The sequence below is a fragment of the Mustela nivalis genome, assembly GCF_964662115.1.
Source record: "Mustela nivalis genome assembly, chromosome: 15".
In the NCBI taxonomy this organism is placed as follows: Eukaryota; Metazoa; Chordata; class Mammalia; order Carnivora; family Mustelidae; genus Mustela; species Mustela nivalis.
In genome coordinates, this window is record NC_139034.1 from 29436472 (window position 1) to 29452745 (window position 16274).

General features: G+C 36.8%; 1 protein-coding gene across 12 annotated transcripts in view; it reads right to left on the minus strand.

Annotated features, from left to right (window-relative positions):
- Nucleotides 1–16274, minus strand: part of LOC309849217 (histone-lysine N-methyltransferase SETDB2-like) — a 93351-nt gene that overhangs the window by 37136 nt on the left and 39941 nt on the right. For all 12 annotated transcript variants that reach the window (XM_082701521.1, XM_082701527.1, XM_082701526.1 and 9 more), the window contains 7 exons: nt 10736–10852; nt 9863–10032; nt 7570–7786; nt 6962–7061; nt 5259–5352; nt 2319–2656; nt 266–354 (listed from right to left, as the gene is read on the minus strand). In XM_082701521.1, the coding sequence (XP_082557647.1) occupies nt 266–354; nt 2319–2656; nt 5259–5352; nt 6962–7061; nt 7570–7786; nt 9863–10032; nt 10736–10852 (1125 nt within the window). The remainder of the gene's footprint in view (nt 1–265; nt 355–2318; nt 2657–5258; nt 5353–6961; nt 7062–7569; nt 7787–9862; nt 10033–10735; nt 10853–16274) is intronic.

Sequence of the window (16274 nt, forward strand, 5' to 3'; positions counted from 1 at the left end):
CTGACTTATAGGAGATGTAGCATTTTCCATCATTTATTCCCTGAACTGAACCGGGTCAGAACTGATATCTTTGTCTTTTTGGGCATTAATTCTCTGAGAAATAAGGACTGAAATTTTATTGGCTAGGAAGTTTGGGATAAATGAGTATTTTAGGGTAGCAGGTATTAGGGGCTATCCCGCATATGTCTAAAAATATTTTTCTATTGTTATTTTTCACAATTTCAAAATGATTTAATTTTGTGATTTAACATAAAAAATTTCAAACCTGTTGGTGAAGAATGCCACCAATGGAAAGTTTCTGTCACGTGTTTCTACAAAAACATTCTGTACCAAAAGATTTGGGCAACAACTATGCTGTTAAAATAAATACATAAATACAGAGGTTAGATATAGCAAAGAGTTTGATACCTTGTTTTTGAAACATTAAATACCATTCTAACACATCTTACTTTTGTTTCTTTCCTTTTGCTGACCTACACTGTAAAATATCACAGACTGTGATTTTTTAATAGTAGGAACTCAATCAGAAAAGCCCTCTTCTAACATTCTTACCTTGCTGGTAGAAATGCAAAATGGTACTAACTTCTATAGAACATAATGTGTCAATTTTATCATTATTATGAATGCATCTATCCTTTGATTCAGCAATCCTATCTCTGAGAATATATTCCACAGATATATCTGTACATGTACATTATCTGTACATATATCTATGTGTTTATTTATTAAGCACTGTTTTTAATAATAAAACATTATTATTTTAAACCATTTAGAAACAACCCAAATGTCTGTCCAAAGAACAATGGTTAAATGAACTTCGGTATATCCAAGCTATGGAATTCTATGTAGCTATAAACAAAAACAAACACACACAAAATGAGGGGATCTCTCTGTGTACTGATATGGAAAGATCTCCAGAGTATATTGTTAATTTAAAAAGCAAGGCACAGAACAGTGAATATAACATGCTTTTATGTAAGAAAGGGGGGGGAATAAGAATATATATATATATATACACGTGTATATATATATATATTCACATATAGTGTGGGGATAAGGTGAAAAGAGGCATAGTTAAATTTTAGTTTTTTTTTTTTTTTAAACCAGAAGAAAAAAGGTTAATACGAAGAATATATGTAACTGAGTTTTATGTCATTGTCAAACAGACCCTCCAGAAAGGGGACATATGTAAGGAATTGATGTCTCTGCTGAACACAACCATTAGTTATCTTTGCTCAAGGCTCCTGACATGATACTATTTTATCCAATTACCACCATTCCAATATTGTTGCCTACTGCCCACTAGCACCCGCCTCTACACATTCATCTATGCCAGATTCATAGGAGACCAAATCCTTGCAATACTCCTTGAACATGTCTGCCACCATTCAATTTCAATGACAACTTCCTGTCCATGCATTTTTTTCAATTGGGTGGTAACCTTTACTCATGGTGCCTACCATGAATGGAGGCAGGCTTGGAGCTACCTTGAAACAGAATTTTGTTCAGCTGTATGTATGTATTCTGAATGGCTTTTTGTTTCATGTATTCATTTTATTTCTATTTTTAAATCATGAATGTATTTTCCATGTAAAAAAAAATAAAAGGAAGGAAAGAAAGAAAAAAGTAAGAAGGAGGAAAGGCAGGAAGGAACAGAGAAAGAAAGAAAAGTCCTATTTTTTCCTCCTCTAAACAAGAGACTAGCTCAGGTGGTATGCTGACTGGGGGGATAAAATCAAACACAATTATGGTGCAGCCACTTTCAACATAACTGACTTTTGGAAATAAAGCCATGACAGTCTTTTGCTGGGGATTCTTCTTTAATGGCTCTCCAGACATGTTTGGCAATAGTACAAAGGCAGTCAAAGTGGAAGGAAGAACAGCAGTTGGGGGACAGAAGAAAGTAAAGGATTCTATTTCTTGTTAACCAAGTATCCTCCTAACTAGGGGAAAAAGAAACAAACCAAATAAACAGACCACCTAGCAAGGAAAAGCTCTTTGTTTTTAAAGATTTTCTGACCTCAGGTGGGCAGGGTGGGGGTAGGAGGGGAATAATGGGTATTAAGGAGAGCACCTGTGATGAGCATAGGGTTTTATATGTAAGTGACAAATGACCAAGTTGAGAATAATACTGTACTGTATGTTAACTAACTGGAATTTAAATAAAAATTTGAAAAAGAAAATAAGATTTTCCAACTTCAGAATCTTTTTCTCTTCTGATGGCAAGTGAACTACATATGATTGCACATAAATTTCAAACCATTCAAAGTAGCACAGAAAAAATGTTTAGAAATGTGAATCTCAGCCCATATACTCACATTAAGGAAGCGGCCCACGTTCCCTTCTTTTGTGGCATCCAATAAAAACATGTTCCCTTTATTGAACTTCTTTAGAGAATCAGGTGAAATATTTTTGGTTTCACTTGGGAACTCTTTTTCACAAAAGACTTGATGATTTTGATATGCTGGAGTTTCTCCTTGGGGCTTTTGCATTTGAGCCTTGAGCTCCTTTGTAATATTCAGTTTATCCAATGCGGTTGCTTGGTTACATCTGCCCCCTGATGGAGTCTCTTCTCTACATTTAGTTATATCTATCACTTCTGATTCAATCAGCAGATTGTCTTCAAAGTCTTTAACTTGGTAGGAGCTTGAATCCTCTAATAAATATTTTGGAAGGAAGTGTCAGCAAATATATTTGGCTGATCAATAGTCCTGTGATTAACATACTAATTAAAAGCTAGTTGCTTTAATTATTACTAATTCTTACAATATGAGGGTAGACATTACTCCAATTTTACAAATGAAAACTTTGAGCCTTTGAGAGGGTAAGAGAGTCACCTGAACTGTAATATAATAAGTGGGGTAAGAAACCCAGAAGAGTCTCAAATGTTTGAGAAATGTCTGGTTCCAGGTCTGCCTTCTTCCTACTACCTTTTTACTAATGTACCTATTGCCTCCTGTCACTACTATATTTAATCTCTACTCCTCATTAACTGACTTACCTCTCTTCAACCCTGGAATCTGCATTTGAGTATATTCTAAACACCTGAAACAGAGCAGGTGTTTAGGGAAGTACTCTAGGCCTTTAGGACACCAATGAAAGGCCTGAGAAGACCTTCTTGACATCAACTTCAGCAAGTCCTAAGAGTAATAATAACTGTACTGCTATGGGTTTTGCACACATTAGTGAATAAAGGTTTTGTAAGATGACCATTCAATATTTATACCTTTACAAACAATAATACTTTAGAACAAGATGAACTGCCTTAATCATTTTTCTTATCCAATAACGGAAATAATTTTTTTAAATATTCAAAAGTGTGAATCCTTGTCAAATGGAATAAGTAAAATCATTTATTTTTAAAAAGTCACTTGTGCCACCTAACTTAGTGGCACAAAGAAATTGGAATTCTCTAAATGTTCTTGATCTAATCATTATTCTTACTGCCTGCTGTTTCTACATGTTCTCATATTTTAATTTTGGGTTACTCACGAATCATAGTAGTACATAACTGATTTCTGTAGTGCCTACTATATATAAATATATATACACATTGTAGCAATTAATGAAAACAACAAAAGAACCAAAAGCAAGAGTACTCATTATGACTCATATGCATTAAATGGTGAAGGAAATCAGAGTATGTCATACCAAAATATGCTTCCTTGACATAAGAATTATTTTAAGCTAAGAGTGATTAAGTAGCCTATGCAAAAAAAATTTCTTTGCCTTCCCCCACCTGTTTAAATTAGTACCTAAATTTACAAATATGTCCTCCCTCCTACTACCAGGAAGGACAAAAGTTAGTCAACCAGAGACAGCTTTAGACCTTTATCAGGCTGGAAACCAAAGGAGAGGAATCTACATAATGAACCTCACTAATGAGCATTTATCCACTCAAGGTCCTTTTCCTTTGTCTTGTCATTCCTCTAAAAATTTATTGTTCTTTGGCAAAGATGCTAGATAAGCCAGAGTCCTTTCTTTTTTTTTTTTTTTTTTAAGATTTTACTTTTGAGTAATCTTCACATCCAATTGGCCTTGAACTCACAACCCTGAGGATCCAGAGTCACATGTTCCACTGATTAAGCTAGTCAGGCACCCCTCTAAGCTACTTCTTTATGTTACTTATCTCTGAGTACTCCCATGTGTTATATGTGATACACATGCTAATGGTGATACCTAGTAATAAGTTTCTGCTTGTTTTTCACTTGTCAGTCTGTCAGTCTAATTTATAAGGCCCCAGCTAGATAACTAAAATGGGTAGAAGAGGAGATTTTCCTCCCCTTTGGTGATAAAATAATTAAAATACATAAATGCCCTTTCTGATAGACCTTTTCTGTCAAATAGCTGCCCTGCTCCCCAGCCCCAATCTTTATCTTTTAAAACCAGGTAAGGAGTTGGGTATACAGAGGCAAAAATACTCTAAAGGAGAAGAGGTAATGGCTCAGTTATATCAGCAGTATCTTCCCCAGTGGGGGATATTATGAAAAGCAAAAGTATGAAAATCCAGGTTTGTCAAACTGTAACATAAACCACTACAAGACTGGTAACACTGAAAGACAGGCACTCAGAATAGCAATATTTTCACTTTTCACTGAGCATCCCTACAGCACTGTTGGCTGTGAAGTACTACAAAATGATGTATCTTAATTTTAAAGGAGCCCCTAAAAGAGTGAGGAAATGGCTGCTTTGGACAATGCTTCCAAAGCCACAGATAACACCGAGAACTATGCAGACTCAGAGTTGTCTACTCCACTTCTTCCTGCCATGCCTCAGAATCACTGTTGGCAAAAACAGATCAAGGGCTGGCAAACTTCTGCAAGGGGCCAAATAGTATTTTAGGCTTTGTGGGCCATCCAGTCTCTGTTGTGACTATTCAGTTCTGCTGATGTAATGTGAAAGTCATCAGAGATAATATGTAAATTAATGAAAGTGGCTATGCTCCAATAAAACTTTGTTTATGGACACAAAAACACAATTTCATATAATTCTTGTCACAAAATATTATTCATCTTATTTTTTTTAAAGTTATTTAAAAATGTAAAAATTATCTTAGCTCACAGGCCATACATAAACAGATGGTAGGCCAGATTTGGTCCACAAATTATAGTGTGCCACCCTCTGATCCACCCAAGTAATAACTTTTATGACGAATGCAGCTTGTTTGTTCTAAGTTCAAGAAAATAAGCCACAGGTATTGAGCAAGATAGACAAAAAGGCACAAGAGGCAGGCTATCACAGAGTGAAACAAAGCCTACTTTTCATTTCCTCGGCTTTGGAGTTCAGAGGTACTTGGGTTGGTTTAAATCCATCATTATCTTCTGAGATGACAGACTCTGAGGAAGCAAATCCCTTAAAAGAGAACAGGTATGATGTCTTTACTTTTAGATCAGGATAAACAATTTAATGTAGCAGTTAGACCTCTTTTCATCAAGTGTCAGTCTTCATAAGCTGTAGCTACCATATTAGTTTTGGAAGACTCAAAGCTGATATAAGAAATCTCTGGAGTGATGGAGCCCTTTTGGCTGTGTTCTACTTCTGGGCACTCCAGTAAGCCACAAATTACAGACTTTATTTATCAAAACTGTCAAGACAGTCTTTAGGCATTAAAATTTAAAATAAACTTCAAAGACATCTGTCTGTATCCCTCAATTCTGATACCAGATTATAAATTCGGCTTCAACTATAAGATATACAAAGATAAAAGCACACTTTGGCCAGTTTTTACTTCAAGGAGGTCAAAGGAGTTGCCGGTGTTTACAAGTTGTAGATACAGCAATCACTTTATATATTAATGATAACTTTTAAAAAGGTCATAAGTTTAACACCACACTCGGCACTCAACTATGTGTTTAATAAGTGTTGACCATTATTATTATTATTATTCAATTTACTTAAATAGTCAATATTTATTGAGCACTTGGGTGTCAAACACTATGCTACACCAAGTTTCTGAAGCTTCTCTCATTTAATCCTCTTAACTCTGAGACAGATAATATTCTCCGCATTTTACAGATAAAGAAATGTAGACATGGACATGTGACCCAGGCAAAAAGCAGCAGAGCTGGAGTTCTATGTGGTCTAATGGACTAACCTTTTCATAATTATGTGATCTTGAAGAGGTACTTACTGTATGTACATCGCTAGGCAGAGGGCAAATATTGGCACATCACGTAGGGCAGAATTTTTATTTTTTTATCAACAAGCCCTACTGTGAGCTACCTTTATGTCTTCCTTTGTTCTTTTTCCTGTATCTTTCACTGCTTCCAAGTTATAGTCTCTGGCTAATTTTTCTCAGTAGAGACTGAAAACTATACCTTCAGAAGTTATGTAGAATGGTGTGTTCTGGATGATTCTTTCATTAGACTTTCTCTTATGCCTCTCAACCTTATCTTCTTAACCTAAATTACTCCATCTTTTTCTTATTATGTATCACTACCAACTCTGGAACATTCTAGCTTTTCTATAAATTCTCAGAACTAGACAGCTCTCAGTCTCAGTGGAACACATTGTCAGATCATGATCAACAGTCTCCTTATGTATCTAAGTTGGGAACAGGCCAATGACCCTGGAGGACACTAAGTAAATAAAACACGATCCTAATACTTCAACAGTATGTCCCTTCCAAAGTAATAAAAGAATTCCTACATATTACTAAATTATACAAACAACTGGAATTAAATAAAAGACAAAGTTGAAATCACAGTTAATGTTCTCATAAGGGGCCCATCTACATTTTGCAGTTTTTACCATCCTTTTTTTTTTTTTTTTTTTTTTTTTAAGATTTTATTTATTTATTTGACAGAGAGAGATCACAAGTAGGCAGAGAGAGAGAGAGAGAGGAAAGCAGGCTCTCTGCTGAGCAGAGAGCCCGATGCGGGACTCGATCCCAGGACCCTGAGATCATGACCTGAGCCGAAGGCAGCGGCTTAACCCACTGAGCCACCCAGGTGCCCCTTACCATCCTTTTCCCATTGCGTTGAATAATGGCTGTCTTCACTTTAGGACTTCTAATGACTGAATGATATTGAATTCTTGAAATATTGTTACATTTCATTTCTCTGAAAAGGAAAAAAAGTTATTCTATATATCACTAAAAATTCTCTTTATTGGACCTTGAAATATAGGTATCACTGTTACATAAGTATCCATTTAGAAATTAATCTAGTAACACCTATGCTTATCTCCCACTAAAGAAGGAAATATATTTTAGAGCCAATCATTTTTGAAGTATTTTTAAAAATGAATCTGTGAAAAGGATTGTGAATAAGATGACAGAAAATAAAAAGGACAGCAAAAGTTGTGACATCCATAAAGACTCTGATTAAAGGGATAAGTCTTTTAAAAGTAAAACTACACAAATAGGACACTGAGGAGATAAATATGTTGGCTAGTTTTTAAAACATAAGCATTCTAGATTTCTCAGAGTTAAACTTAACAACTGTGAAGCAAGTTGATATATAGGAGATACATAGGAGTAGTGGGGGCAGGGGAAGTCAGAAACAAAAGGAACCATTCTTGTTCAATAATATAGATCAATCTTGACTGGGTTCATAGTATCTTACTTACATAATAGGCTCTTTTAAATTATTACTGAACGTAGGTAGATATTCCTCAGTCTCAGCACTTTTGTGTGTTTCCAGTTCTAATGGGATAACTTCAACCTCACAATCTGCAGCTTCTATTTTCCTCTTTTTTGAAAACATATTTTTCATAATATTCTCTTCTTTTCCATTTTCACCAATAGCATTAGGTTTCTCAGTGTTAGATCTGCTTAGTAGTCTTCCTAAAAGAAAAAAAGTAAGAGTTTATTAAGAAAAAAATAATAAAATTGCTAAACAATAAAAGAACATCTCCATTCTGCTCCATTACTAAAGATCTCTGTGAAATGTACCATATTTCTATAATGAAAATAAATACATTAACTCACCCTAGGAAACTCTTGTAAGAAACAATAAATAAAAGACCACTAAGTGACTTCCTATCTTCCAGTATACGAAAAAACACTGGCCATATAAAAAAAAAAGGCATTTGGGGCGCCTGGGTGGCTCAGTGGGTTAAAACCTCTGCCTTAGGCTCAGGTCATGATCCCAGAGTCCTGGGATCGAGCCCCACATCAGACTCTGCTCGGCAGGGAGCCTGCTTCCACCTCTCTCTCTGCCTACCTCTGCCTACTTGTGATCTCTCTCTCTCTGTCAAATAAATAAATAAAATATTAAAATAAATAAATAAATAAATGAAAAAAGGCATTTGTCTGTTCTGATATAAAATGAAGGGCGGCCCATAGGGAGCTCCACTCCTAACATCGCAGCTTTTGTGTCTAGTTAAAATATCTAGTTAAGGGGTGCCTGGGTGGCTCAGTGGGTTAAAGCCTCTGCCTTCGGCTCAGGTCATGATCCCAGGGTCCTGGGATTGAGCCCTGCATCGGACTCTTGGCTCAGCAGGAAGCCTGCTCTCCTCCTCTCTGCCTGCCTCTCTGCCTACTTGTGATTTCTGTCAAATAAATAAATAAAATCTTAAAAAAAAAAAAAAAAGTCTAGTTAAAATGCTTTATCAGTTAAAACTTGTATTTTTTTAAGGCTCCTGGGTGGCTCAGTCAATTAAATATCTGCCTTCAGCTCAGGTCCTGATTCCGGGGTCCTGGCATCAAGCCCCATGTTGGGCTCCCTGCTCAGTAAGGAGTCTGCTTCTCCCTCTTCCTCTGCCGCTTTCCATTCCCCCACCATCCCCACTCCTGCTTTCTCTCAAATAAAATCTTTTTAAAAAACCTGTATTTTTTAATAAAGTGACCTATGTAAATGTAAGGCAATTGTGCCTATTGCTCTCATATTAAGTTCTAGTGTAATATTAAAACTTAAAGTTTATGCATTTTCTTTTAAGGGACTCAAAACTATAGTTACCAAGTCAAAATCAGCAGCTAAATTAGAGAGGTACCTTAAGTACATTTTCTAGTAATGAGGACAAAACTAATGATACTTCCTGGACACCATGTGGCTCCTTATAAGGCAGCTGACTCTCATCAAAGAGTGATTTTTAGAAATATGAGATATTAATGTGTAGGCAAATTGTGTAGTATGTGGATCCAAATGTGGCTGTTATGAATTATACTAATTCTTGCTTTCACTGAAGTGAATCTGGAATTTCAGATGAGGATGGCTGTGGTTGCTCTGGTCTCTGCTGCCTTCCTGCCAAGACTTGGTCCAGCATAATTCCTTCAGACTGGTTCCAGAGCCATGTATCCTCAACCTTTCTCATTTCATGGTACACACAGGGAGTGAGGCTTTTTTGCCTGATACTCCAGGGTAAATGGCTGAGACTATTGCAACTGATGTTTCTGGCCGAGGTGTTGTGACCAGAAAAAATCAGTAATGGCACAACCATAAAACACTGGTTGGGAAGCTTTGCTTAGAGATGGGCAACTTGAGTCCCTGAAATGGAGGGAGCTGCTTAAAGTCACTGCCTGAATCATCTTGTGCAGGTATTTATTACAGACTTAACTTGTTAAATTCTAACAGTTCAAATTATTGAACACGATCATCTTTGGTTGATAATCTTTACCTTAGGAAGTCAGTCATTTAGCTTTCTTATTCAAAAAGTCTTAAGTTATCCCAAAGCATCTATAGCGATGGAGAGAAAAAAAATGCCTCACATAATAACCCAAGTTTTATCTCTGAGCCTTTTGTTTTTTCTGGAATACCCAGTGTCTCCTCATCTGCGAGTGCTCGATTTCCCAGTCACCTGCCCTCCTCTGATGCTCCTCCTCTATATTGTTGCTCCTGTCCTTGCTATAAGATTTAGTAAAATGGAGATTCAGAAATGCAGATCTTACTATAGTAATTTGAATAATTAACCTTTGCTTTACCTGAATAAATGCAAACAAATGTCCCTCTGTCAATGTCATCTAGGCAGCGTACTCCCCATCCCTTCTTCTCAGTTTTGAACACCTGTAGCCTCACTTGAGGTCCATGCTGGACAACTCGGTTTTGACACATTCGCCGATTACACTTGCATAACAGGCTGCATTCATAAATGCTATCAATAAAATATGCAAGAAAAAAATCAATCAGATATCCTAAATTAAAAGCAAAAGCAGTTTATACTGCTACCTCACTAATACTTAGGACAGGAGGCAGACTAAGTGTGAAGCCTCCCCAAGCTACGCTGCCTGGATTCTCATCATAGCTTTGGATGAGTTATCAATTTCCCATTTTCTAAAATCGGGATATATAATAGTACCTATGTTGTAGGGTTGTTTCACGATTAAATGAGTCAGTATTTACAAGGTGCTTACGGCAATGCCTGGCACATAATAAATGTTAGCTTTTTTAAAATTTCTAGTAATGTCTGGGAAAGGAATATCTAAAAAGAAAGCTTTTCCATTTCTCTGTATTTTTTAATAACAACAATTTTGAAAGTTTGAAAATTCCCAATTCTTAGATGAGCTTTGCAAATTCTATTTCTCAGTGGGGAAAGAGCTGCCCAAAGTAGTCTAACCCTAGAGGGTAAGAGCTAGACTCAAAGCAGATGGGTGTTTAAGTACACTATGCATGCTGTGTGTGCTCTCTGACTTCTATTTCCAAGAACAATATATAAATTTGTTTTTTTATTCCTTAATATATATTTTTGGTATAAAAAATTAATATTTAATGATATCTATAAGACTACAGACCACAACAATAAAGTACCCACCTTCAAAAATACAAACACCCTGCAATAAATCCTCAAGGTATCTTACCCAGTAGGTATTTGTCTCTGTAGTCTTTTATATTTATATCCAGTGGTTATTTTATTACTTGACAAGGGGCAAGTCCTGGCATTCCTTGCGGTCAGTTGAAGACATGCACATTTTGTTCTAAAAGGAAAGCAATGGATCAAGAAGTTAGAATAAAAAAGCACCAACTTAAGTAAAGAGAGTCTTGATAAAAATGTAAATAATATAGTAAAGAATGTAATTGTATTTAGAATAGTCACTTAGCTCATGGACAGTTGGACTTCTTCCCTAAAGAAGCGATCTCTTTAAAGGACAAAAACTGGGGCGCCTGGTTGGTTTAAGTCCTTAAGTGTCTGCCTTTGGCTCAGGTCATGATCCCAGGGTCCTGGGATCAAGTCTGCTTCTCCCTCTGACCCTCTTCCTTCTCATGCTCTCTCTTTCTCTCTCTCAAATAAATAAAATCTTAAGAAAAAAAAAAAAGATGGCAATGTAGGAAGACCCTGAACTCACCCCCTCCATGAACATACTATATCTACCTAATTATAGAGCAATGCCTCCTGAAGAACTAAGGGCTGACTGAAAAGCTTCTGCACACACACACACACAAAAGACAGACCACAGAGAGAGAGAGAGAGACAGAGACACAGTAACGAAGGGAACCCCCACCACCTCTGACACTTTGAACTGCAATGAGGAGCGACTGTTGAGCAGATCTGTCTGCCCTGGAGCACAGAAAAAAAGCTGTGGCTTAAAATGACAACTAGAATATAAAGGAACTAGCCCTAGACCGCTGCCATTTGGCAGGGGAGCAGCTGCTGGAATCCTGTCTGGGTTATGAGGTTGGCAAGCGCCACAGTTTACGTTTCCTCTCCACCTTGATAGCACAGATCAGAGTACGGTCTGGATGTCTTAGGCCGCCTGCGACCTCAGCAGGGCACAGAAAAAAGCCGTTTAAAAGAGCTACTAGAATACAAAGGACTCAACCCTAGAACTATGCAAAATGGGGGGAGAGCTGCTGAAACTCACTCCAAGTCAGAGGGGCTGGTGAACACCACGGTTGATATTCCCCCTCTCCCTTGATACTGCAGACAGGGAAAAGGTCCAGGTACCCTCGTGGGTCTATCACTGCAGTGAACTCTGGGCCCCTAACCCATACCAGCCCTAGCCATCCCATCAAAGCAGCCCCAGTACAGCACACAAAGCACACACTTAATACAGCTCCAGCCATCTCTCAAGGTGTGTCAAGATGACACAGGTGCAAAGTATCCTAGAACAGCCCAGGCTCATAACACCTTGGCTCCAGATGATGTCTGCGCATCCCTGGTGCACAGTATCCTAGAACATCCTGACTCATGCCCTGCCTCAGCCATTGCCACGCTACCAGAGCTCTCCTGAATAAAGAACTATGGGGACCCCTGGCCTCATATCCACTTAACCTTCAGCTGTACTCACAGGGTGCCCCCTCTGTAAAGAGCCCTGGGACCATTACAGCCCATACCCACTTCAGCTTCAGCTATCTGGCCAATGTGCTACATGCACTGAGAGCCCGAGGACAGCTCATCCCGCACCAACTTCAGCTTCAGGCATCCCACTAAAACAGCCCCAGCACAGGGTCCCCTGCGGCCTCTAGCCCACAATAGCCAGCCACAGCTCCTGTGAGCCAGCCAGTCACCAGGTACATAGTCTCCATAGACATAACCATGCAAAGGTCAAAGCAAACATGCTGCCTAATTCATAGAAATAAAGACAGAAAGTCAAGCAAAATGAGGAAACAGGAACATGCTCCAAACAAAGAACTACACAAAACCTCAGAAAGTAAACTAAATGAAATGGATATAAGCAATATCCTGACAGAGTTCAAAGTAACGATCATGAAGATGTTTACCAGATTGCAGAGAAGACTGGGTGAACTCAGTGAAAACTTCATCAAAGAGATAGAAAATATGAAAAAGAATCAGTCAGAGTTGAAGAATATAACTGAATTGAAAACTACACTAGAGGGAATCAATAGATTAGGGGATGCAGAAGAACATATTAGCAATCTGGAGGATAGGGTAATGGAAACTACCCAAGCTTATTAATGACAAGATAACAGAATTTTTAAAAAGGAGGATAGGTTAAGGGACCTTTTGGACAGTATCAAGTGAACAAACATCTGAATTATAAACGTCCTGCAATCAGAAGAGAGAAAGAGGTAGAAAACTTATTTGAAGAAGTAACAGCTGAATATTTCCCTAATCTAGAGAAGGAAACAGACATCCGGGTTGAGAAAGTACAGAAAGTTCCAAACAAGATGAATCTGTAGAGATACACACCATGACATTTAATAATTAAAATGTCAAAGATTAAAGATAGAATCTTAAAAAGCAACAAGAGAGAAGCAATTAATAACATACAAAGGAAACCTAATAACACAATCAGCTGGTTTTTAGCAAAAACTTAAGAATAAAAAAAGTGTTTAAAGAATAAAATCCACAAACAAGAATACTCTATCTGGCAAGATTATCATTCAGAACTGAGGGAGAGAGAAAGATTTTTCCAGACAAACAAGTTAAAGGGTTTGTCACTATCAAGCTGACCTTTCAAGAAATGTTAAAGTGACTTCTTGAAGTGGAAAAGAAAAGGCCATTAGAGGAAAATTATGAAAGGGGACTCACAAAATTAAAAGATATAAAATATGACAACATAGATATAAAATGAAGGAGAGGGAAGTTAAAATGAAGCTCATTTATAGTGTGTTCAAACTTGAGACCATGAGCTTAATATAGACTGCTATACACTTAGGATGTTATATGTCATGATTTTATTTATTTTAGAGGGAGTGAGACAATTTGCACATGAGCTAATGAGTGTGGGGGGAGGGGCAAAGGAACTGGGAAAAATAGATTCCCCATTGAGTAGGGAGACTGACGCGGGCTCATTCCCAGGACCCTGAGAACATGACCTGAGCTGAAGGCAGTTGCTTAACTGACTAAGCCACCCAGGTACCCCTAAGGAAGTTATATATAAACCTCGTGGTAACCACAAACCAAAAACCTAGAACAGAGACATGAAAGAGAAAGAGAAAGAAAGCCAAGCCTAACTCTAAAGAAAGTAATCAACCGTAAGGAAAGAGAATAAGAGAAGAAAAAAGGAATGGAAAAGAACTACAAAAACAATTAACAAAATGGCAATAAGTACATGCCTATTAATAATTATGTTAAATACAAATAGACTAAATGCTTCAATCAAAAGATAAGACAGGGGCCTAGGTGGCCTAGTCAGTTAAGGATCGATTCTTGATTTTGGCTCAGTTCATGGTCTCAGGATTGTAAGACCCAGCCCAATGTAAGGCTCTTTGCTGGGTATGGAGCCTGCTTAAGATACTCTCTCTCCTTCTGCTTCTGCCTCTGCCCCCTCCCCTACCTCTCTAAAAAACAAAAACAAAAACAAAACCAAACCACAAAAACAGAGCAAAATCAAAAAAACCAAGACCCATCTATATGCAGCCTACAAGAGACTTACTACAGATGTAAAGATACATACAGACTGAAAGTGAAGAGATGGAAAAAGATATTCCAAGCAAATGGAAGTGAAAAACAAACAAACCTGCAGTAGCAATACTTGTATCAGACAGAATAGACTTCAAAACAAAGATTGTATTAAGAGACAAAGAAGTGCATTATATAATGACAAACAGATGAATCTAACAACAGGATATAGCACTGTTCAGTATCTAAGCACCCAACACTGGAGCAACTACATGTATAAAGCAAATTTTAACAGACACCAGGGGAGAAACTAACAGTAATACAATAATAGTAGAGGACTTTAACATTTTCTTTACAATAATGGATAGGTCATCCAGGCAGAAAATCAGTAATGAAACAGTGTCTTTGAACAGTAGACTGGATGGACTTGAAATATACATACAGAACACTCCAGCCAAAAACAAGAGAATACATATTGTTTTGAAGAGCACATGGAACATTCCACATGACAGGTCATATATCCCAACAAATGAGTCTCAATAAACTTAAGACTGAAATCATATCAAGCATCTTTTCTGACAAAATGGAATGAAATCAGAAATCAATTTAAAGAAAAAAAGTGGAAAAATCATAAATATGTGGAGGTTAAACAACATGCTACTAGACAACAACCAATGGGCCAATGAAAAAATCAAAGAGAAAATTAAAAAATACCTCTAAGCAAATGAAACACAAATGGTCTAAAATTTTTGGCATGCAGCAAAAGCAGATTTAAGAGGGAAATATATAGTAACCTCAAAAAAATAAGAAAAATCTCAAGCAATCTAAACTTACACCTAAAGGAAGTAGAAAAAGAACAAGACTCAAAATTAGTAGAGGAAAGGAAATAAAAAAGATCAGAGCAGAAATAAATGTAATAGAGAACAAGGAAAAAAAATAGAAAATATTAATGAAACCAAGAGCCTGGTTTTTGATAAGAAAAAAAACCTGATAAACCTTTAGTCAGATTCATCAAAAAAAGGGAGAGAGGATTCAAATAAAATCAGAAATGAAAGCAGTTAAGTAATAACTGACACCATAGAAATACAAAGGATTATAAGAGATGAGATTACTATGAAAAATTACAAGCCAACAAATTAGACAATGTAGAAGAAATCGATAAATTCACAAAAATAATTTTCCATAAGTATCAAGAAAAAATAGAATAAATTATTACTAGTAACAAAACTGAATTGTCAATCAAAAACTCCATTTAAAAAGAGTTAAGATTAAACATTTAAAGAAGAGTTAATACCTATTCTCAAACTATTCCAAAAAATAGAAGAGGAAGGAAAACATCCAAATACATTCTACGAGGCCAGCATTATCTAGGTATCAAAACCAGATAAGGATATTAGGAAAAAAGAAAACAACAGAGCAATGTAGCTAATGAACATATATGCAAAAATCCTCAACAAAAGATTAGCAAACCAAATTCAACAATATACTACAAAGATCATTCACCATGGTCAAGTGGGATTTATTCCTGGATGCAAAGATGGCTCAATATATGCAATTAATCAACATGATACTCTATATTAACAAAAGGAAGGATAAAAATCATTGGATCATCTCAATAGATTCACAAAAGGCATTTGACAAAATTCAACATCATTCGTGATTGAAAAAACAAAAAAAACCCCACTCTCAACACAGTGGGATTAGAGGGGTCATGCTTCAATATAATAAAGGCCATGAGTGAATAACTGACAAACCCACAGCTAACATCATACTCAATGGTGTAAAACTGAGAGTTTTTCCTCTAAGATCAGGCACAAGACAAGGATGTCCATTCTCACCACTTTTATGCAACATAATACTGGAAGTCCTACCCACAGCAATCAGACAAGAAAAAGAAAGAAGAGGCATTCAAATTGGTAAGAAAGAAGTAGAATTGTCGTTATTTGCAGATGACATGATACTATATACAGAAAACCCTAAAGATTCCACCAAAAAACTACTAGAACTAATAAATGAATTTAGTAAGGTTACAGGATACAAAATCCATGTAGAGAAATCTATTGCATTTTTCTACATGAAGCAATAGGAAGGGA